The sequence below is a fragment of the Ambystoma mexicanum genome, chromosome 8 (assembly GCF_040938575.1).
Source record: "Ambystoma mexicanum isolate Mex_15411 chromosome 8, UKY_AmexF1_1, whole genome shotgun sequence".
Taxonomy (NCBI): Eukaryota; Metazoa; Chordata; class Amphibia; order Caudata; family Ambystomatidae; genus Ambystoma; species Ambystoma mexicanum.
Window position 1 is genome coordinate 1294231886 of NC_090929.1, and position 23671 is coordinate 1294255556.

Sequence of the window (23671 nt, forward strand, 5' to 3'; positions counted from 1 at the left end):
CCATCTGGTGTCCCAATTTGGTGCCTTGCACCATCATCTGGGGCATCCCTGCGTGGTAGAGGAAGACTTGCTCCCCTCTCCCTCTGAGGTACTTTGTTCACAATAGGAGTTTCTGGGTGGTATTCCTCAGCCAACTGCTTCTTGTTCATCAAGAACTTCCATGGCATTGTGGCACTGCAGCCTTCTCACCACGCCAGGATCACAGGTACGAAACACCAGCACTCTGAGATCATTGACAATAGAATGTAAAGTAAGTACATTTAGTTCTAAGGCTAAGCTTACGGCGGCCATTCCCTTATTCCAGCACCAGTTTTCTAAAGAGGAGCAGGAGTCTAAATCTTTCCTGGTTCCCCAGTTTCTTCCACCCAGTCCTACCATGGACGAGTCTATCAGATTGCAGCAGATGGAGTTCTATTTTAAAAGAAAAGAGCGTAACTGACCCAGATGTAAAAAAGCAGGGAAATTGAGCCGGCACACTTGAAGCTCAAGAGAAATAAGGTAGAGGGTGAAAGGGAGAGACTAGAGCTAAAATATGCAAGATCTGACGGAATCAGAGACCTGGAGCTGCAATTGATAATCATGGAGTTGAAGCTAATCCTGCTCCACAGAAAGGGCACCACCTCGGCCTGTCGTCGGGATTGCCAAGGACAGTGATCTGCAGCCAAGAACCAAATGCCCAGCCTTATTCACAATAAACTGCCTTGAGAATGACCCTGGGGGTCAAAACACGTGTCGGCTACTCAAATAAACACATGTGCACCCGTAAAACCAACAACTTTCTATTCATTTTACGAGAGAAAATAATGCTCTCACTTTAATTATAGTACCTGACGCGAGTTTGAAGGGTTTCAAACCCCAATTGCCACTTCCTAGCAGATGACAGTAGAGCGCTGTTGTAAGCAAACCCCATCACACTGTTTGTGCCCTCCCTGTCTTTGACGTGCAAAAGAATAAAACACACCGCTGACGGGGAATAAGGCAAAGAGAGCAGGCTGCGAGAGTTCAAGAAAAGGTTTTATCTGTGGTGAATAGCATTCAAGAGATATCTGAGAGCGCTTTGCACAAGTTATCATTACATTACGTTTTATAGGGTAAATGACGCAACTAACATAGGATACTACGTTGGTCCCGGATTGGTCAGTTCACTCGATGTCTCAGGTGGGGTGGCATCTCTTCATCCGGGTTGGTTGCTTGGTTGGCGGGAGGATTGACGTCAGTCATCTTTGCTCCGCATGGGTGAAGGTCAGGTCGCTGGGAGGTAGGATGGTCACTATCTAAGCTAACATAATATATTCTCAAAAAATGCATGCACTAAATAATAATTGTTCAAAAGACCTTCAGTAGTTTATCATGTCTCTATAAAAGTCACACATATATCTATATATCAATAACATAGGATTATACAAGTCTTAGGTTAAGGGTCTTGACCGCTATAATACACTGGTTGAAGTTAGGGTCCGTACACATAAGAATCTCTGGTATGTGGCATTTGTTAGTGGTAGGCAACGATATATTGCTGCAGGGGTCTAATGTTAGTTGGGGATCTGCTGGATGGGCATCATGGCATGGTCGGTCTGGCATATGAAAGGAATATCTTGCAGGAACACAGGGTCACAATGGCAGTAAGTTTCCACTGGCAAAGGTGCGGGAGGGGCAACGACATGTTTGTGGAGATGGACGAGCTACGTGCTTAGCTCATGCTGGTTCACATGCAGGACAGTGATCTCAGAGGAAGAGCAATGTGTTACATTTATTATTGTGTTGCGAGCATCTCCGGCTTCAGCGTGAGAATGGACCTGCGAAGTTTTCCAGTCAGAGTGAGAACGGGGGTGGGGGCCCTGCGCCCCTGGCCGGGCTGCTGCGAGAAAAGGGAAGAGAAGCGTTTTTGTACTATCGCAGTGAGGCCTAGTCACCAAGATAGAGTCGAAAGGGGGTGCAAAAATGGATGCCCTGTGTCCTGCTCAGTGGTCCCATCTACGCGAAAATCAACCAAGGTTAACATTGCATAAGGGCAAGGGGCGAACCCACTACTGGAGGCACTTGGTCCGAGTTTTGTACTGAGAAGTAGAGGACGCAAGGGGCCTGATGGCCCATCGCTCCCACACAACACGCAGCAGGGTATACCACAACCACGAAATTGAGCGCAGAGTGCTGTGATTCTAGTGCTCCAACCAAATCCTTGGAGCTTCAAGCAGCCTGGGCTGAGAGCCCCCTTCCCAACAAGACAGGTAAAGGTAATGGGTGAATCCATTATCCAAGAATTCCAAAGGGGTTTAGGAGTAAATGCAATGAGGCAATTGATGTCTTGTTGTGGTTGATCATCTTTGAGAATACGGGCTAAATGGCTGAATTGTCTGGTTCTGAGTAGGGATAAGCAACATCTTCGCCCGCAAAGCAAAAAGTATGGAATCCGCTTCCACCCGTTATGATATGATATGATATGGAATTTATGGCGCACCTATACACAAGTGTTTCAAGGCGCGACGAGGCAAGGCAGGGGAAACAGAGGGAAGACAGAGACAGCGATCCTACTAGGCCAGGTGTCATTGCAATCGCACAAGTGCAGGGGAGGGGTGAAGGGGAAAAGTGCAAGGGGAAAGGAGAGGGGGCAGTGTAATGCAGTACATAGGATGACAGTAACATAAATAAAGACATTACATTAATAGAAGTGCAGCCAGCTGGTGGCAAGTGCAAGGGTAAGTGCAGACATCAGGTGTCAAGTGCTAGTCGGGGCTGTAGGGATACAGTAACAGTCCCCAAGTGCAAGGGTTACCAGGGGGGCAGTGCAAGTGTGCAACTGGCGGTGGCGGAGGGGGACCTGGAACCGAGATCAGAGGGTAGCCAGGTAAACCAGTGCAGAAATCAGCCTTATGGTTCCAGCCAAACTGAAATTTCGCCCGGTTTTGAGCGATTTTGTGCAAAGCATTGTGTTTTGTTCCCGTGTTAATTTTGTGCAGCGATACGAGAAACTTTGTGTGGGTTTTTCCGAACCGTGGTAGTTTCATGCAGTGCCATGAGAAACTTTGCAGGGTTTTCTGATTCGTGGTAGGTTTGTGCAGCATCACGAGAACGTGCAGGTTTTCTTTTCTTCGATCTGTGCTAGGTACGGAAGACGAGAAACTTTGTGTAGGTCTTTTTTCGATCCGTACCATTTTCATGCAGCGGCACAAGAAACATTGTGTGGTTTTCCACGATTGATGCTAGTTTTGCGCGGCGTCATGAGAAACTCTGCACTGGCTTATTATAGATCCGTACTAGCTTCAGGTTGCATCACGAGAAACCTTGCATATTTTTGTTCTTACTGTGCTTGGTTCGTGCAGTGGCATAAGAAACTTTGCACAGCTTCTTGTTTGATTCATGGTGGGTTTGCGCAGAGGCACGAGTAACTTCATGCCATTCTTTTAGATTTGTGCTAGGTTCACACATTGGCACGAGAAACTTCGTGCCACTTTTTTTGATTCATGCTTCGCGCTGCTCATTTCAGTTAGCGAGACGGCACAAGTAACTTTGCGCTGCTCTTTTCGATATGCAAGGGTGGCGCACTGGTGGTTGGAGGTGAAACAGATCAAAATCATACAGCTTTCCCTTCTGTGGCTGGCAGAACACAATTTCACAATTGTACCCAGACTTAGTAATAAGCCTGATGGGTAGAGCGCCTCGGAGTGCTTTAGGTGCACTACTGGAAGTGGATCAAACTGAGCAAGAGAATTTTGAATGTCTGAGAAACAGATTGATTGGGAAATTTGATAAAACACCCTCTCAATACCTTGAGATGTTTAGGGAGCACACAAATAAAAGACAGGGTTGTTTTAAATAAAGGGGTAATTGCATGCAGGGGACCACCAATGGTTACACGTATGTGTTGCTGGCCCACTGCTTGCTATTTTAAACACTACCAAAGCTGAGTGTGAAAGTAAAGAGTAAATGGAGCTGAAATCACCCTTACTCTTCATTTTTGCTCTCCGTTTTGGGAGAAATAAATCACCTCCTGCAAATATGCTTTGCAGAAATTTAATGGGTTCCAATGGAATGTGCCGCTCAATAGCAGGTGCTAACGAGGGGCATATTTTATTTCAATCTGTTTTTTTTTTATGCCTGCATGAAAATCTCATGCAGGCTTAAAACTGGATACTCTCCATTGATGGAGGAGAAAAGCAAAGCAGAGATGATTCTCTGCTTTACTGCACTCCCATGCCTCAGAACAGCTGTAAAATGAACATTAAAGGAATGTTTACACCGTTTGTATGATTTCCTTTTACGCTCCACTCCATTATAAAAATGACGCAGGGTGTGTCTTGGTCTGCATGGGTGACAGCACCCCCTTAGGATTTGGATGGCTTGATAAGAGGTTATAAATTTGACTCTTTTGAAGGCTGAACACATGCCATAATGCATGAGCACATACAGAGTCATGTTTCCCTGGAGGTACAACCGCACCGTGGTGATTCTAAGGAACCTGCCCAGCTACTTCAGCTGGCCTATGGAGCTCACACAAAGTGCCAAAGAAGGGGGCTCCTCAGAAGGCTGTTGGGAAATGCTTAACCCTGAAATCTATCCATCCAAACAGGCCACAAAATTGAAGGGAGTCAGTCCAATGGGGTTGGTAACAAGGCGAGTGGACTACATGCTCGCAAGCAGGAGGTCAAGAAACCCCCACCACCCCTAGATTTCCAGTAAACTGTGTAAATTGTGGACCTTCCCAAATGGAGTTACCTTCCATTGGGGCTTCCTCAGAACTTAATAGTATCCCCTGGTGCCTGTGAAAACATCTGAGCCACTGCAACAGAGGTTCCATAACATTTTAGAAAATTCATCCAAAGGGGTGCAGGATACCACTGATCTTAAAGAAGTCTATCTACTCATAGAGTCCCACATCTCCGGACTATGTAGTGCATCTCCTAGATTCCCTATTGTCCAGGTAAGTGTACAGGTGGGTGTATTATCTGCTTCTATTCTAACGAGTATCCAGGTGCAACTGTCCTTTTGAGGAATGACTTGGAAGAACCTGGCAGGATGGAGCCAATTCCTGCCATTTCTACTGCTGTGGTCAAACGATCATAAGGACAACAGGGAAACACTGACAAGGCTGTCCCCACACCAATGAAGCATCAGTCCTGTAAGGTTTCAAAAAAGGCTAAGCAGAAACCTAAAGCAACAGGGACAAAAGAAGAATTACTGGTATCTTATTCAGGAAGACATACTTAAAGACCATGATCACGGGGCATAAAGAAAATCTCCCTAACATGTGTCACAACATATATTTTCTAAATTCTATTGGACAGAGGATTTGCTTTGAATAGGAATTAGCACTGATTCCCTTTTCTGGCAAATATTTTAAAATCGGCCGACACATTCTTCTCTGAATACCTGACATTTTGTGAGTATTCTGTCATACATGTTACACTTTATCAGAATCCAGGTTTTACGTTTTATATTCTTACATGGTTCCTTATCTCTGTTGCAACCCTCATGTAGTTTATTTCTTTGTCTGGAGGTGTGGATTTTTTTTATCATATCAGTTTTCATATCCATTTGCTCACTTCTGCTTCCCCGCCCTCCTTCCCATTCCCAGTAATCCTTCCTTTGTCTACCGGTGCTTCCTACTTCATCCCTACAGATAAATTACACTCTGTCATTTTGAGATAATCATTTTGGTGTTCATTTGTATACATGTTCAGTTCTCATGACAATTCTGCTTTAGTTTGGCTTAATGCATTACTTGTATGAGTCTGAATTATTGTGTAATGCATGGCTAAAATGCATAGATCTGTTTGCAATGTGTTTGTCTACATGGTAAATGTTCACTTGTTTATATAAACTGTGTACAAATGTAAAGTCTATTTTCCCATAGACACCAGCGAGCGAATGGCAGAAGGTTGACTATCTCATAGACTTGGCAGAATGGATGTATTTCAAGCTATTTCCAGTTACTGATGCTCTAAGTCAATTGGAATGGGCAATGGACATTTTATTGAAAATGAAACTAACAAAATCAGTTGACAATGAAGGTATGATCATGTACAACACTACGTATATTATTAATTTGCCATATTTGACAAATTATTCTCACGTTTGTATGTTTGTAATAAACATAATGGGATTGTTTTATACATTCACAGAGAAGACCCTGAAAGTAAAATCTAAATCAAGAAGCAAGCATTCCTCTGCTAAAGATCTCAAAAAAGAAGACCCGAAGCAACTGGATTCCGAAGGAGATACTAGAACGGGGGATCTAGGCCTGGCTGATTCAACATTAGGAAGTGAGGAGCAGGTTACAATCCCCTCAAATACCATGGATGATTTTAGCAATGTGAGGCAGCTGGAGTATTTGGCCCGAATACACACAATAATGGCATTCATGGCTGGCCATAGTTCACCTCTTCATCTGCAACACTGTATGATGGCATATGCATATATCATCCGTATTTGGCAGGTGAGGACATTCTTAAAGAATACATGAATGGCGTTTAAATGTATACATGTTACTTTTATGTCTCTTTAGGTAGCTTGCAAATATTTTACTTGCTGGTAAGTTTGTTTACTGGGAGTAGGCTTTATTTAAGCATTCTAGACAGAGGATGGATTATTACTGTGGGGTAATGATCTTGCGTAGAGATCATTATCCTATTGTGTTAGTTATTATTTTATTAGAAATTTTGTTCAGCTTTGGCCCTACCGAGAGGGCCTTGGAGTGCCCTATAAGGCTCAAAGGTTGAAAAGACGAGATGTGAAACAGAAGTAACACAATGTTTTCAGAAAAGTATAGCAAGTTTAGAATAGCCAAGTGGTAGCAGAGGCGGTGGAGGGGCAAGCTTATGTGCTATGAAACGGGCATGTTTGGAGTTTTCTTTGGAAAGTGGTTATGGAGGGTGTAGTGCCTCTGTGAAGAGGTATCGTGTTCAATGCTCTGGGTACCCACTGTGCAAATGCTTGTTTTTATGTGCATGTTAGTTTGCAGAGTGGAACGTATAGAAGATGCTGGCTCACTTTTCTGGTGTTTGTGTGCATGATGGGTTTGAGTTTGTCGTGAAGGTAAGATAGGGTTTTGTAGTGGATAGATTTCAAAGCAATCAGAGTCTTTTGAGGGACATTCTCTGGGGTATGCGGAGCAGCTGGAGCTGGGTGAGAGCTTGCGGGATGTGTAAATATTTGGTAGGTGGAGAATAAGTTTGGCTGCTGCATTTTGTATGACTTGCAGAGGGGGGCAAGGGCGCTTTTGGGTAGTGTAGTGAGGACATCATTGCCTAGCATTGCTTGGACCTTGGAGCAGAAGTTGTCCGGGGGATGAATTTGCCTGATCCTTCATAGGTTTGGTTGTAGATTGCATGTATTGGTAACATCAGCTGTGTGGTGTGTTAAGGAGAAGTGGGGGTCAACGGTAAAGCCAAGGGATTTGACAGGTATGGAGAGGGATATATGTGAGTTGTCTGTGGTGAGATATTTGATCCTGGGTTGTGAGGGTGGGTTCGTTCATGGGAGAAGACGAGGAGGTATTCTGTTTTGGAACAGTTGATCTTGTGGACATTCCGGGGGCCGAGGGTGTAGAAACAGCTTTTGTGGGTGTAGAGTTGTTAGGGGGATGGGATTTGTAAGTATGCTTATGTGTCATCTGCATATTGGTGGAAGTGGATCTTGCTTGTCCTAAGGGTCTGTCCAAGGGATTCAATATACAGGTTGAATAGGAGTGGAGACAGAGAGGAGCCTTGCAGGACCCCATTGTTGTCTGGAGTGGGGTTGGACAGCTAAGGGGGCATGCAGACCGTGTGTAATGTCAGTGAGGAAGGAGGTGAACCAGTCAAATATTGTGCCAGAGAGTTTCATCCTGGTGGCTAGGATGTTGAGTAGAATGGTGTGGTCAATGGTATTCAATACTGCAGAGAGGTAAAGAAGTAAGAAAAGTGCAATGTGTCCTTTATCTATGATGTTGTGGATGTCAGTGAGGATTTGAAGTGTAGCAGTGTCTATGCTGTGTGTCCAGTTTGAAATCCAGATTGTAAGGGGTGAGAAGGTTATTTGTAGTGATGTGTTGTGGCAGTTGGGTTATGACAAAGCATTCCATGATTCTGGGTAGGAATGGCAGGATAGTAATGGGGCAGTCATTTTCAGGGGCGGGAGGTCGAGAAGTGGCTTTTGGAAGCAGGCTGGAAATTTTCCAGTTTTGTATGCAGTACTTGGCTACCCTGTACATTTTCAGAGTGTAAAGCAAAGGCTAATCTATAAATCTAATCAGGAGCAGTATAGGACTATCCCTCAAAGCTTAACTAGGCACAATGCACAGGCTAAGCTTCACATTCTTTCTACACGGGCAATACATGGGCCAACCTGCACAGTTCCTACAGTTGCAACACATAGGCTGTCCCTCACATTTCTTCCAGATACAATACATAGGCCAACCTGCACGATTCTTCCAGGTGTAATACATAGGCTACCCTTCGTAAGTCTACTACTTGAAATACATAGGTCAGCCTCCACATCTCATCAAAATGCGACACATAGGCCACATTTCATCCAAATGCAACACATATGCTAACCTTCCCATTTCATCGAAATGCAATATATATGCTAACTTCCACATTTCATCTAACTGTGATACATAGGCTGACCGTCACATTTCATCCAAATATGATATATATATATATATATATATCTATCGCCTAACCTCCATATTTCATCTAAATGCAACACATAAGTTAACCTCCACATTTCATCTAAATGCGATACATAGGCTAACCTGCACATTTCATTCCAAATGCAATACAAAACATAGAGCACAGTGGAAGATAACAAAATGTTAAGGTGGTAGTAATGTACGAGTGGCAGGGTTTTACCAGAGTGCAGTAAACCCTGACCACCTTACCTGGATGTAGCTGTAGATGTGGCTGCAGATTGTCTCGTCAGGCATCCATGGTCTAACTGGGGCAAACTGGGAAGGGAGCTGCTCTTTGCCGTGTCAGTTAGATGGCTGCCCAGGTAAGGCTGCTCCAAGGGGTATTGAGTGCCGATTCCAGTCATGTGGGAGAACCACAGACATATCGGCAAGGGGTAGGGCGGGAGGTGGGTGTGGGGATGGGCAGAGAGCACAGAGTTAGGAGCGAGGGGGGAAACGGAGCATGAAAAACAAATGAGTGATGGAGAACAACAGAAAAGAAAGACAAACAGAGAGTAGTTTGAGAGGGATAACATAGGGGGAGACTTACCCTCATCTGCAAACCATACTGCGAAGTGATGGAAAGGCCCAGTGTAAGCAAGCAAGGGGATAATGTCCCCTGACTGATTCCGGTCACATGGGTGAAACACAGACCTATCAGCAAGGGGTAGAGTGGGAAGTTGGAGTGGGGAAGGGTGTGGAGCACAGAGTTAGGAGTGAGGGGGAAACAGAATGAAAAACAAAAGAGCAATGGAGAAAAACTGAAAAGAAAGCAAATGGAAGAGAGCAGAATGAGAGGGATACCATATGGAGAGACTTAACCTCAGCTGCACACTGCGCTAGGAAGTGGTGCTTACAATCCTAAATGATAATGACCCTCCCAAAGTTTATAAGGCTATTACCACATATTGTTGTTCTGATAAAAGGGTAAGTGTATTTATTGTGAAACAAATAACCACGCACAATCAACTTAATTAACCTGGAACTAGCAAGAAACGTTACACATTTTGTGATTCATTGTTGTATGTTAGTTTGGGGTATTGAAATGTACATGCTCCATCCTCTCTGCCTTTATACATCTGTTTCTGTTCAGCTTGTCAGGAGAATGTTTGGAATGAGGTCTGACCACAGATTATAGATTGCATTCTGAGCATTCTGATGAGCTGAGAAGAGGTCTCTAATGGAGCAATAATAGCTGTTATGAGTCTGGAAGTCAGACATAGTGAAGCGAGAGAACATAAGGAGGACCAAGGGCTCAAAATATTCAATATTGCTCAGAAACTCTGTGCAATAAAGATATTAGCACCTGGCCACTAGGCTTGCTGCAAGTGTAACCCTGTAAAATGACGCTAAAAAGAAAAGGGATTGAAAGACCCATCTAAACACGACCGCGAAGCAATGGACGCTAAACTCCTGGCAGCATGAGTCTATTTTCTGTTTTTTACATTGAAACGGGCAGCAAAAAAATGGTTGTGCAGAATTGGACCATGCGTGATGAGGCAGCGTGTGAGATAGGCAGTTGTGCTTGAGAGTTGAGCGGGGGCGAGAGTCAGAGGGAGCGCAGAGGGTTCAGCAGTCAGAATGGCAAATTAAGTCCTGTCAACAGGATCCATGGCTACACCAGCGAATATTGACGGGCAGCGTTAGGTCACTGGATCCTGATTTTTGTATTTTTGTATTTTATTATTATGTTTTGATTTAAATAAACTTTTCACATTTAACAACAAAAAGTCATATTAATTAATATGATAATACAAAAATAATTAATAGCAGCATATTAAAAATCACATTTAAACATATTAGCTTATATTACACAATTTACATATCTTATTCAGTTAAAACCTCTGCTAAAAAAATCATTGTCACTATACAGGCTGGGATTTCATTAACATGTATTAATGATTTCCACATTTGTGATGTCTCCATATGGTGGAAGGTCTCTGTATATTTTCTAAAGTGCTTTGTGGGTTGATGAATGAGATATGGACACAATATGCAAAGATGTTCCAGAGTTTCGACTACTGAGTCTTGGCCACAATTTCTACAAAGGTTTAGTGTCTCTCTTAATTTAGATTGTATCCCCTTTATCTCCTGTGTAGCCAGAAGATTCAGTTCAAATCTTAGCAAATTGTGTCGCCATTATTTATCTGACGATTTCCTAAGATAATTTGGAATAAAACCAAACCTTTTTTCAATTAGATGGGAAAACTGACATTTATATTTCATTGAATCCTCACTTGTTTTCATCCAGTCCCTTTGGCACAGCTTCTTTTTTATTTGCTGAGTAACTTCTCTTAATTCATCTTTGTTGCCTGAATATTCATGAGGGCCAATCACATCTCATCCCTTCAGTGATTTAGCACAGCAAATGTCACTTGCACCAAGAGGTCATTCAACCTTTTATGCATTTTCTGTAGGAGACAACAGCTTATTAAATAATAACAACGATGTCCATTTAATATATGTTTCTAGGGATTTCAGACAAAGTTCCAGCCTAATGGGTTGGATGGAACACCTCCAGGTAAGTTTAGAACCACTTTCCATATATTGCCCTCCAATTTGCCCCATTGGATTCTTTTAAACTTCTCCTCAGCATCATCAATGCAGTCAGAACAACCTTACCTTTGCAAAATGTAATCGGGGCAAAACAGAGAAATTCCCATATCTATACAAAAAAAAGCAGTTGAGAAATTAAAGGCTTACTTTTCAACACCAATTCCTTATTCACTGCTGCCTGAGTACATGTCAATTCAAAGTTAATTCGGGTATGTCCAATTATTAACTTGTTTCAACTTGGTGTTACCTATGTAATAGGAGAGGAAAATTAAAATGTTAGCCTTAGCAACATTCAGTTGCACATCCTGATCACACCTATAACTGAAAATGGTATTCAAAGAGCATTGGAGACCCTTGGGAGTCAAATCTATTAATATATTGTCAGCATAAGCCATATAATGGAAATGCAAGTGGCCCAGGAGGATAGGTCGCACTAGTTTACAGTGCTGACCTAAGTCAGCTATTTATATTATAAATGGTGGGAGCTAACATGCATCCCTGACAGAAACATCAATACAATGGTATTGGTTCTGTCAGTGGCTCTTTCAAATTCAAACCGACTTGAATGGCTGTGTAAGTATGGAGATGCCTTCAACTGTTATCGTATTCACTGGATATCCCATGGATCTCAATTTAAACCATACCCTTTCCCTATTGACCTCATCAAAGGCATGTGATAGAACTATAATGTGATGTAAAGAGGTGGAGGCTTTGTCTTAGCTTGTTGTTGCATCAGAGAAAGTATGAAGGTGTTCAAAGTGGTGTCCAGCCCCTTTCAGAAGCCTGATTTATTCCTACACCCAATACCATTGTCACTGATCCATTTACTCAAATTCATTAATACAATTGATGAAGTATCGTACTCATTGAGTCAAGGAGAGACCTGGGGCTGTAATTGGATGGATATTCTCTATTAGCACCAAAATCGGTATTTTCTATGATTCCAGAGTTTTTTAGTTCTCAAAATGTCCTTGAAAAATCAATAAGAATCTTGGACCAATTCTGTGGGTTTGGCTTGAATCAAGTTATTGGAATTCTGTTAAGTCCAACAGCTCTTGAGGAACTAGATTGTCTAATTGCTCCTGTTATGTCATCAGTATCAAACTCGAGATGCCATTTTAGATTATTCCCATTAAGGTATTCTCGGTTCCCTCCAATCGGAGTGGAATATACTTAAGAAACGAACATTTTCCAAGATACTTCAACTACTGGATTAAGTTCTATATGGGCTTGAGGGAGATCCTGGTTGAAGATAAGTTCCCAATAGCTTTTGGTATTGCTAGCCATAGGTGTTTTTAGCATATCTTCTGAATTCTTTTGATACCTAATCATATCATAAAATGAGATGGTGCTGATGCTGTGCAGTCTCAGCAGTCTTTTTACCTGTTTCATACCTGACTCTCATTGTGGAAGGGGGTAGCATTTCTTTATAAGGCTCATTGAGATGCGGAGCGGGCGTAGAGCTGGCGCTGAGGTGGTGCAGTCTCAGCAGTTTCCTGCAGTCTCCGGCGGCCGATCTGCAAGGGGGAGCCGGACAGTGGAACATTCAAGTCTAATACCATGTGATGGAGCTTTTACCGCTCATTGTTTCTAAGTGCTTTACATAAAGTTCCACCTCTCCGTGTGCTAGGCTCTGATGAGCTTGACTTTGTTGAACCGCTCAAATGTTCTAATGTTAATGTTACACGTGTTCATTGTAAATATTTTGATTCTGCCACTTTGATTTGTAATTATAAGCAGCAACTATATAACCTTGGGCTGGAGCTGGATGTAGAACCATCTGTCTGATCTCGAGTTACCGGCCCCTCAGGAGAGATTGATGCTTACTAATTTCTCTTCAAAGGGGAAATCTCTAGGGGGCAATGAAGGTGATACCAGCATTGATGAAGTTCCAAGGGTTCCTCGCTGGCTTGGCTGCAGCTCTCCCTACTATGGCATCAAAAGAACGCTGAAATATATGCATTTCGACTTGGAACACAAGGGGATTTAATCATTTATTGGGGAGTAGTGAATCTGTGAAGTCCCTAGCCACAAACCATATTTTTTTATTGCAGGAAACATGGATTCTAGCCCACTATTATGTTGACGGTTTTGATATCAGACAGGTATTTGCAAAAAAAGGGGAATTTGGGTGCCCATATGGTGGCCTGGTGGTTGCGCTTAGACATCCTTTGAAACTCCTTAGAACCATTTCAACAGAATGTATGGATTACTTACTGACAGTTGTGATTGAAAGTGTAATGGGTGAAATGGAAACACAACTATTGGTAGTTTGCCTATATGATCCACCTGGGGGGCCCATACCGATGAAATTATGAATGCCCTGGATATTGTATTTGCTGAATGGCGGGGGGATGGAAATGAAGGATGTATACTTGTCAGAGGTGATTTAAATGCCCGTTGTATTTGTCCTAGCAGTATCACCCCGGTCTCCGGTGTGATAGGTGATTCTGAAATGGTTCACCCTAATGCTCAACTTTTTAAATGGTTACGTTTTTCAAGTGACTGGGGCATATATATGCTCATATGTATTTGCCATATCGAAACAATTCAGGTTGAGACAAATAATCCTGAAGAAGTTGATTGGTTGCAGGGCAGATTCAGGATCAGCAAAGATGATATTGCCAGTAAAATAAAGAAACTGAAGGCATCTAGAACAGCCTGCCCCGACAGGACTAGCAGACATATACCAGTATTCTGGCAAACTGTGATTCTGATCCCGGTTTTTAAGAAGGGTAACCGGCTTCTCCAAGAGAACTACCGGCTACTTGCCATGTTCGACATTTCGGAAATGGGTGCAGGCCAGCAATATTATGCAAATTTCGAACTCTGTTTCGCCTGGGTTCCTTAACAATTCACAACCTGAAAGCTATGGACCTGTTGATAGACGAAATGAGAAACAAAGAAGCCCAACGCTTGTATGTATTGTTTGTTGATTTTAAATGCGTGTTCAATCTAGTGCCCAGGGAGCGGTTGTGGTCCAAGCTGAAAGGAATGAGCTGCCCTCCTATACTGTTATTCTTTTTTAAACTATTTCACACTAATAACAGTGTTCGGGTTACACTTGATAGCAAGGGCATATTGACATGTTGTATAGTTAACTCCAGGGGTGTGTTTTTGCACCCCTGCTCTACAACCTATATTTAGTGGATCTGGCTGAACATTTGGAGAATTTGGAAACATGACCTCCCAAAATCTATACCACTCATTTAAAGTACCCAGCATATGCTGATGACCTTGTGCTTATGGACCTTAACTTCAGAAGCATAAAAAAACTTGCTGAGGGCCTGTGGAAATATATTGGCCGGAGAACCATCTTATCAACCACCAAAAACCCAATTAATGTTATTTAAACAAAGGAAAATTGCCCGATTGAAGTTCATCATTGAGGAGACTAGAATGGAATATATGGACAGTTAGCGTTGAACTTGAATGTAAAAAGAACTTCTCGGTGTGTGTGGCTGCAAGGAAAAGGAACGCAGCTCAGGTAACAGCCTTGATTGTTAATTTTAGCAAGAGCTCTGCAGGCTATAGTCTAAAGGGAATACCGAGTCTTTACAGGCAATATCTTTGCCCTGCAACCTATGGCCTGAAAGCTCTGTCAATGACAGATATGTTGTGGCTTGGTATAATAGAGGGATACTTCTGGCGTAGTGGCGTAGGATCTTGGGCCTTCCATCCTGTGTACCCATTGAGGTGTTACGCCTTGAATTGGGCACCATTTCAACGGAAGCAATGGTAACTATGAAATGTGGCTTGTTGTATATAAAAGCGATGAGTAACATCCAATGCCCTCTTTTGAGATGGTGTGCCTCGGACATAGTGAGCAGAGGAACAACACAACATGTAAAGTCAATTTAGGAACTGTTTGATTTAATCAACTGGTTTCCAAGGTGGCAGCTTGGTTACAAGAAGCTGTGCAGGAAATGTAAAACCAAATTACAGATTGGGACTGGATTAATAATCATATTCATTTGCAGGGATTTATATCATACCAACATGTCCCATATATGTTTAACACCCTGAAAATGCCTCAACACTATCTAATGCTCTGCCCCTCAAGTAATCTCTGCAGGTTTATATTATTGCTCCGAATAGATTGGTTACCTGTATTGGCTAACACTGGGCCAGCTCTAAAAAGGATAAAGAATTAAAGGCCCTGTCGTGTCTGCAAAAATACTGTTTGGAAACTGCAAGGCACATTCTCATTGAAAGCCCTTGTATGGTTACTTTCATTCTATCAAATCCTATGGATTATGTTCATAATATAGTTTGTCAGTGAGAGTGCCTTCTGGATCCACTGCTTGAACATAAGTAATAACAGTCTGTATTTGGCACTATGCCATATATGTTGTTTTTTTTTAACAGCGGGTCTCTGGCCCTAAGATTGGAAGTAAAAAGCAAACTGATCCCATTCTAATTTAATCTAAACTGTGCTGATTCTATTGACTTAAATGTATGAAGCCATGAAGATAATAGGTACAGTGGGGGATTTAAAGAATAATGATGGAGCGTATTATGTACAATGCTTTGTTTAGGTTTGTCTGTTGTCCTGTTTATAATCTTCCTTGATAATTGTAGGTTTTAATTTTTAATTCTTAACTTTAAATTCTAAGTAATTCTGAGTATTACATTGACATTTATACTATCATTTGTCCTTTTGATTCATAGCATTTTTGCTAATTAATTGTAGGATAAAAAAATAAACTTGATGTGGGGTGGAATATGAGTATAGGAGTGAATACGAAATATAAAATACGAATTATGAAACCTGAATATTATTTTATTTTTTGTACTATTATCAATTATGTATGGATTATATCTATGTTTTATTTGGTGTACTTGCTTATATGTATTGTTTTTTCATATGTGTAAAGTTGGTTGACAAAAACACATTGAAATATTATAATAATAATTATAAAATTCAAACCAATTTTTTTACATTTTGGTTTTATAGCTTTTGTTGTTCCAGGGAGTGTAAAGAGTTAGTATGCCTTAATGTTTGCAGATTTTATTTTAAAATTGTCTTTCTTAATGCCAATAGCTCATCATATTTATGGCATACCCCAAAGGGAATAGCCTGTGTCCCTTATAAATCGGCTTACTGTTGCCTCAAGATTAGTAAAACAGGAGAGCATCAAATGTACATTCCTCATCATCACTTCTGACTATGTAATACTATGTTTCTTCCTATTTACCTTAAGATTCAAGTGCACTATAGAACCGTGGGATCCTGATTTGATCCCGCGATTCCATCATTTCACTGCGCACCACCATCCCAGGCGTTAATAGATGTTACTGCAATGGGTACAGGCCTGATTAGCACTACCAAGTCATCTCCGCCCTTAATTCATGATGGCAGAGGGGGAAAACAAGCAGGAACAATGTGGATGAAAGCCTGGCGAGGAAGAAATGGATTATCATCCATTTCACCCATAGGGATTCCCCACGCCCATAGAATAACATGAGACTTCCTGTTTCCACCAAAATGGATCCTTATGTGCCAATGCAGAACTAGGTTGTACACTCTAGTCTCTGGGCATGGCTGTCTATAAAACCCACGCCCAATGAACAAACCATGCTTCGTGTACTTTCTGTAGCTTCAGGCACACGCTTACATGTTCCTGACTCCAGAGTTTTCCTACAGCATTTTCGTAACGTTCGCAGGCCGGCAAGCTAATCCTCTGCTCTGCGAACTCTTGCACCTGAAAGAAGGAAGAAGACGTCAGTTCTGCCGCTAAACCCTGCTGTTTCCCACTTACCTCTTCGTCGGCCGCTTTGGGAACTCGACTCTCGGAGACTCCCACAGCTCTCTCTTCGACTCGCGGATCGGCGTCCCTCTCCCGCTTCAACTTCTCATCAGCCGCCTTCAGACTTCCAACTCTGCACCTCCGAACTCCTGTAAAAGAGAAAAGCAGAGAAAACAGGTTAGAACTTGGAGCGCATCATTAAGTTGCAATACCATAGACAGTTATATTACGAACCTGAACAATTCCCATGCCTTAACCCAGTGAAGTAACTGGGGGACCGTAGGGATACCGGACTTACCTAAAGCCGCATTCAGTGATCCACTTGTGTTCATCTGCTAATCTGGCAGCTCAGATGATCCAGTGAAGTAACTGGCTCTGGGGACATTTATCAGGAGAACCACAGAACTCTGTGGCTTCTTCGCCACTACCAAACAGCAGTGTTTAAACACTGCAGTGCAAGCGCATCAGAAATCAATACCTGCACCAACCCAGCGCACCGGCCATCAGGCTCTGAACCATAGCGGCCCTACAGATGCAGGACGGAGAGCCCACCATCCTAAACTAAGAGGTGAGCGCTCGAATCACAGTATTTCAGCACACAGGGAACTTGGGGAAGAGGGCTACCAGGGACTAGATAACACCCCTCACTAATCGGTTATTCTCCTTGCAGGCAGACTTCCCATTACTCTGGGTCAGTGGAAAACCAGGGGGGAGATCGGAGGACTCCATCGCTCCTGCGGAGATTCAGGTGAGCGTGACAGTTACAGCTGTTTTGTTCGATTGTTCAATTCACTTGCTAAGGAAAACAAGCATTGACAAAGCCAATGCATTTCCAGTTGGTGAATATCTTTTACATTCACAAGAATTAATACAATAACTGGCTCCTCCATGTCCAATTATTGCTTTAAAAGTTCCAACAGTGTCTGCAATATGGTGTTTTGCAAACCCAGGCCATTAGTATTAAACATAGTAAAACACCTGTTCATGCTGAGAGTGCACACATGTGCACACGCACCCTTTGCACCCATACTTTTCTCACGTATGCTCGCACTGCACATTGTAAGGAAGGCATGGTTATCAAAAGTATGACAGACACGAGGAGTACAATCCAAGGGTGTTTATTGAACAGTATATGGGTGAGAAAAATAGCTAATCTAAACCTAAATCGAAGATGGGAGCAAGGTACAACCATCAAAGAAAAGAAAACACAGTCCCAATGGCCTATACTAATAAACCTATTGCCAAATCCTTACTCTATATAACAAAAGGGTTTGGTTGACCTTTGTCTTTACACCACTGTTCAGTCTTTCACTTGGCATACACTCAGTCGGGTTCACTGTAGCCTTCAATTCACAGTTCAATTAACTTTACCAGTTCTACTAGCTTATAACACTCAGGAGCACTTAATGTCTTTTTAAGCAAATATTTGGTGCACTTTCACCGATTCGCTCAGGTCCCCCTCCTCTGGGCTCAGACCTTCCTCTGTAGACATTTCTGGCTTCCCTCGATCGGACACAAGCCTTCAAATGGCTAGCATCACACCTGTCACTTTGCAATCTTTTGCTCTTTCCCTTCAAAGTACTTGCCAGTTCAATACTAAGACTTCCAATAGGCGATCGTGTCTTGCCGGGTCACTCTGTTATATTGTAGCAAGGGCATTTACTTTCAACAATCAGGCTTCTCTTTTTAACGGCCGCCTTCCTACGTGCAACCCACAATACTGGATACAGTTCAAAGGTTTATACCGGCCTCCTCTCCCAAGGCCCTCTGGTATCTGCAGTTCTTAGTTAGCATCACAGGGCTAATAATTCCTCAGGTTAGCTTTATACTTCGTTTACCTTTTTGTCAAAGACCTTCGACTGTACGAGGTTGGGGCTTGTACCCTTGACTTTACCCTTATATGATCACTTTGACTATTCGCCTCCTCTCTCGGTTACACTCTCAAGTGCTTCAGACTGCTTTGGCAGCATCTCTCTCATGCACAATCTCAGAACTCTTCATTCTTGCTACAATGTGTTTTCGCTCATGGTTTCTAGACAACCCAACAAGCACTTCAAACGTTAATGTCATTTTCGTTTATCAACACAAGCCGATCCCCCGTTTCACTCATTGGCAGCGGTTGATACAGTTTATCAAGACCTTGCGTCTAGTCAAGGCTTTTGGCCCAGTGCGGCTCACCTCTTTTCAAGTCCCCACACTGCAAATGAAGGAGGTACCGCTGTGATCTTCTGCAGTATCAGGGAGTTGCCCCTTTGGGATTCGGCAGCAACCTTCACCATGCAGCTGGTATGACCACTGCCTTTCATTGGCCTCCTGGTCCTGTCTACTCTGCTTCCATGGTTGCGTTGACTTCCCAGGATTTCCTGCCCTTCCGTTATGTTGGTTTTGCTCACTTAGGTTGCCCTTCTCGCCTTGCTTTCTGGGTGCACTCATGCACCAGCTTTTATCCCAGCAGGGAAAGGTTACAGGATTCAGGTGCAAGTCATTAAGGTTAAGTGCCTGACTCTGCCTGGCCCTGATGTTGGGACATGTCAAATGGACGGCCTGTGTGTGAGTCTGTCTTTCCTGAAGCGCTTTGTCCGTGTAATAGAGTGGGTGTAGTAAAAGGGGAGGGGGTGGGTAAAGTTCCTAGTCAGAAAATGGAATGAGGGTGTTCTACAGGAACATGGGAACAGGATACCGCACCTCTCCTACGGGTGGCCCACTCCCACTACCCAGGGACACCTCATCCAGGTAATCCTCCCACACTGGTCCCCATGCAATAGCGATGGCCATACCCCGGCCACCTGGATGACAAATCCCAAGAGACTGGTCGGTGAGACACCCTTTGGTTTCTCACAACATGTACTATGGTAGATCACAATCAGGAGACGGAAAAGGTGGCATTGTAGTTAAATTCCTTTTCTTTTGCACTCGCACACTATGCTTTCCCTAGCTCTAAGCTTCTGGGCCCTACTCTCTAAAGAAAACTATAAAAAGGGTGCTTGTCAGGATGCCATTACAAAATAAGACGTGCTCTCTCCAGAAACCTATACTAACCCGAGTTCTGTCCCTACCACCTACAAAAGAAATGCACAAATCCATCAAGAGTACACTCAGGCCCTTGGTCCTAGAGAATGACTGGTGGTTGATTTTCCACCCCCCCCCCTCACCCTGATGTATCTTTCTCAATGAGACTCTCAGCCCCTGGTAAACAATGTAAGCCTTCACTGTCCAACCAATACATACTAACACATGTCGCTTGTCCTCTTTTATTGGCTTGGGGCCTTCTGATCCAGGTTTTCCCTCTTTTTGGGATAGTGTTCCGGGTGTTCCTTCTTGAGTAACTTCCTGCAGATTTCACTCTGCTAATTTACCTCACCTTGGGTTTGTTTCTCTCATCCTGCCTTGGGGCCTGACTTTTCTCATTCCACATTGGGGTTGTCTTTCTCTTTCACCCCACCTTGGGGGTTCTCTTCTTCTACCCCACCTTGAGGTCTTTTCTCTCTCACCCCCATCGTGGAGTTTCACAAATTTCACCCCACCTTGGGGTTTTCTCGCTCTCATCCTGGCTTAGGTGTCATGTTGTCTAGTCCACTTTGGAGTCGTCTCTGTCACCGCGCCTTGTGGTTTCTCTTCTTCCCCCCACCTTCAGGGCTGGACTGGGAACTAAAAGAGGCCCTGGAAATAATTACTGGGGACCAAAAGAGGCCCTAGAAATAAAGTTCAAAGTGGCCCCAAATGACACATTTTCAGCTAGCCCAATGCTTTTCCTATGAGAAAATTTGGAAATGCCACAGAAAAGAGGCCTAGGGTGCAGAGGCCCACCGGGAAATCTCCAGAGTTCCGTATTAGCCAGTCCACCCCTGCCCACCTTGGGGTCATTCATGCTGCCTTGTGGTCAGCTCTTGCTCACCCCACCTTGGGGCTTCACGCCATTCACCCCTGTGGTCATCTCTCTCTTGGGTTCCCTTCTTCCACCTGCCTTGAGGTCAGGTGTATCTCACCCAACCTTGGGCTGGTGGGTCTTTCCTCCCCACGCCCCATTCTCTTGGGCAACCACGTACCGGTTGTCATGGTGGTGCTCTTCAGGAGGTTGTGCAATGTGTCTAGGCATCTTCAGCTTCTTCGCAGCACTCCACGTTGGGCAGAGATGGCTGCCTTCTCCTGTGGGCTTCCTGGAGGACTCTGGTGCCTATGCCTCGGCATGCCTGTGATTGCACAGCATGTGCTCGGTGTGGCTCCTCTCAGCCAGGCGCTCCCAGTTTATGCTTTGACAGTGCCGTAGGAGTTCCCTGGGCCGGGCCACGGTGGTTCTGTGACACCTGGCAGATGCTCTCCGTTTGTTGCCACTTCTCGCAGGAGGCAGGTTCCATGCGTCTCCAGCTGCATGGCAGTGCCTTTTTCCTGTTTTCAGCCCTGATTGGTTCTTTATCCTGTCCTCGGTTAGGGGATGGGACTTCCCATTGCTCTCTCCTTCACGGCTAATACTGTAAATATAGATGGTCAGAAACCATACAGCCACTCTTACAGGTTGTTTCAAGATTTCATATAGGCCAACTCCCATTTAGCCAACAATGACACTGAGGTCTTTGGAATAGGGAGGATAACTCAAACCCCTCCCTAATGTTGGCATGTAGGTGCAGCGTCCCAAACGTAGAGGAGGGTCATGCGCGTACATTCTATTATCATGGACAGCTGGTCAGTTTAGTGACAGTATTTCTATGATTTGTTATAGCATTTGTGTTTACGTGTCAATTGCACTTAGTTTTGGCACATTCTAGAAAGCATTACATGGTGAAATGAGGAGCAACAAAAGAAACTGGGCTTCATTACGAGGTTCACGGTAACCCGGTGGCGTGACCGGCTGGTTGCCGCCAACCCCGTAACCCCAAATCCGGCACCTGACCTCCCGGTTCCACCGGGACATTACAAGTTCCGGCGGCACGGAAAGTCAAGCGCCGGATTTCGTTGGTCCCCAGTCCCATACAGTCTGATAGGACTCTATGGGAGTGGGGAGACGGAAGCACCGGCAATGTTACTAATGGTGCCGGTGCTTCCATGACGATTCAGCCTCTAGGGGGCCGATGCGCCTGGTAGGGTCAGACCTGTCGGGCACAGCAGTCCTGGCCGGCAGACTCGTAGTGTGTCGGTCCGGAAACAAGGGTGTTGGTAAGCTTACCCGCACCCTTGTTTCCAGACCGCCTCCCTTACACTTAGCATTTAGGCCTATCACACTCCAAACGGTTTCCTAGCAAGCATCACTGATTTCTATATTAAAGATATGTGTGCATTGAATTATTTCCTCATCCTGATGAAGGCCGTGTATTGGTGAGTTGGGGACAATAAAGATGGGTGTACCCCTGGCATAGGTGAACCAAAACATCTGTGTCAACATGTTCTTGTGAATTAATTTTAGAGAGTGATTTCCTCCATCGTGTACATCCGCTAGTGATTGAGACGCTATTTGGGAATTCGACTTCGGCCCTGAGTGTGGAACTACTTGCACAGAAGCTGAGAAATAAAATGTAGCACCTTTTTTCAAGTTACAACCAGCAGATGTTAGGACAGACATATTATTCTAGCCAATGAGTAACATTTGTTTTGCGTTTTTCCCACATGTGTGTAATATCACTTGATTTAAATCTTTTAAATTTATCTAAATGCATATTGCACTTTGTAGTTACTAACCTCACAAACGTGAAAGCTGCTATCCTATATTTGTGTTTGGTTGTTCTTTTAAAGAATTTATGATTAAATAAAGTATGTGGATGTTTTTAAATAAACTAAACCCTGTGGTTTTCATATTTGTAGAGCGTGAACACAGGATAAAATCCATATTAAAATCTTTTTGGGTTGGGACATGGTCTAGAGGTACCTGTACAGGTTTAGGTTACCTACATTTTATCTTTAGAATTTGTTAGTCACCCCCATTTAGAAGTAGGTATTCTTTCTCTGTCTTTGGAGAAAAAACCAGGGTCACCCTCCATTGAGATTTCTTTATGCAACTGGCACAGGATTGCTCAGAGGCCGGCTCACTTTAGATGCATCTGTTTGGAGGATTAATTCTTTACTAAAATCTGGCATCTTACACATGGGCACATCACACAGAGACTTCTTTAAGGCATCTAAAATAGACTGGTCTTCCCGAGTCCAGACCAGTTTGCTGGGTTGGGCCTTTTTGTGCTTGTCAGCTAGATTTGCAGCAATGCTGAAAAAATTTGTTATGAACTGCCGTTAATATCCAACTAACGTTACTTTAATAATTTATATCATGCAGACAAAAGACCCGGGGAAAACTGGCGCAGGGAGAAGGGGATCCATCTCGCTATTGCATACGGATAACAAAAAACACATTAACAGGCCCACCAGAAAGACTTGGAATCCAACAAGCAGCCTACCAAATCTCCAACCTATCTAAACAGGAAAGTTTTCAGTTTCATTTTGAAAATATCCATGGATTCACATCTTCTCAAATCAGGTGGAATAGCATTCCATCTTTTAGGAGAAGCCACAACTAAAGCACTTTTACACACTAGGCAAAGCTTAGTTCTGGGCACCTCAAGCAAGTTGGAGTTACTCGATCTAAGGTTTTTAACTCCTGTTTTCTTTGTTAACCTTTCAACTAGAGAGCATGGGTTGGACCCCTTCCAGGCATTTATACGTTATTGAAAGTAGGAACAAATCAATTCTAGTCTCTATGGGTGTCCAATGGAGGCTCTTCCTGACTTCTGAAACA

The 23671-nt window shown here is 43.5% G+C and overlaps 1 protein-coding gene across 3 annotated transcripts in view; it reads left to right on the forward strand.

Moving 5' to 3' along the window:
- CFAP46 (cilia and flagella associated protein 46) overlaps positions 1-23671 on the forward strand; it is a 2698259-nt gene that overhangs the window by 1196921 nt on the left and 1477667 nt on the right. For all 3 annotated transcript variants that reach the window (XM_069611407.1, XM_069611408.1, XM_069611409.1), the window contains exons 30-31: positions 5852-6008; positions 6120-6433. In XM_069611407.1, coding sequence (XP_069467508.1) covers positions 5852-6008; positions 6120-6433 — 471 coding nt within the window. The remainder of the gene's footprint in view (positions 1-5851; positions 6009-6119; positions 6434-23671) is intronic.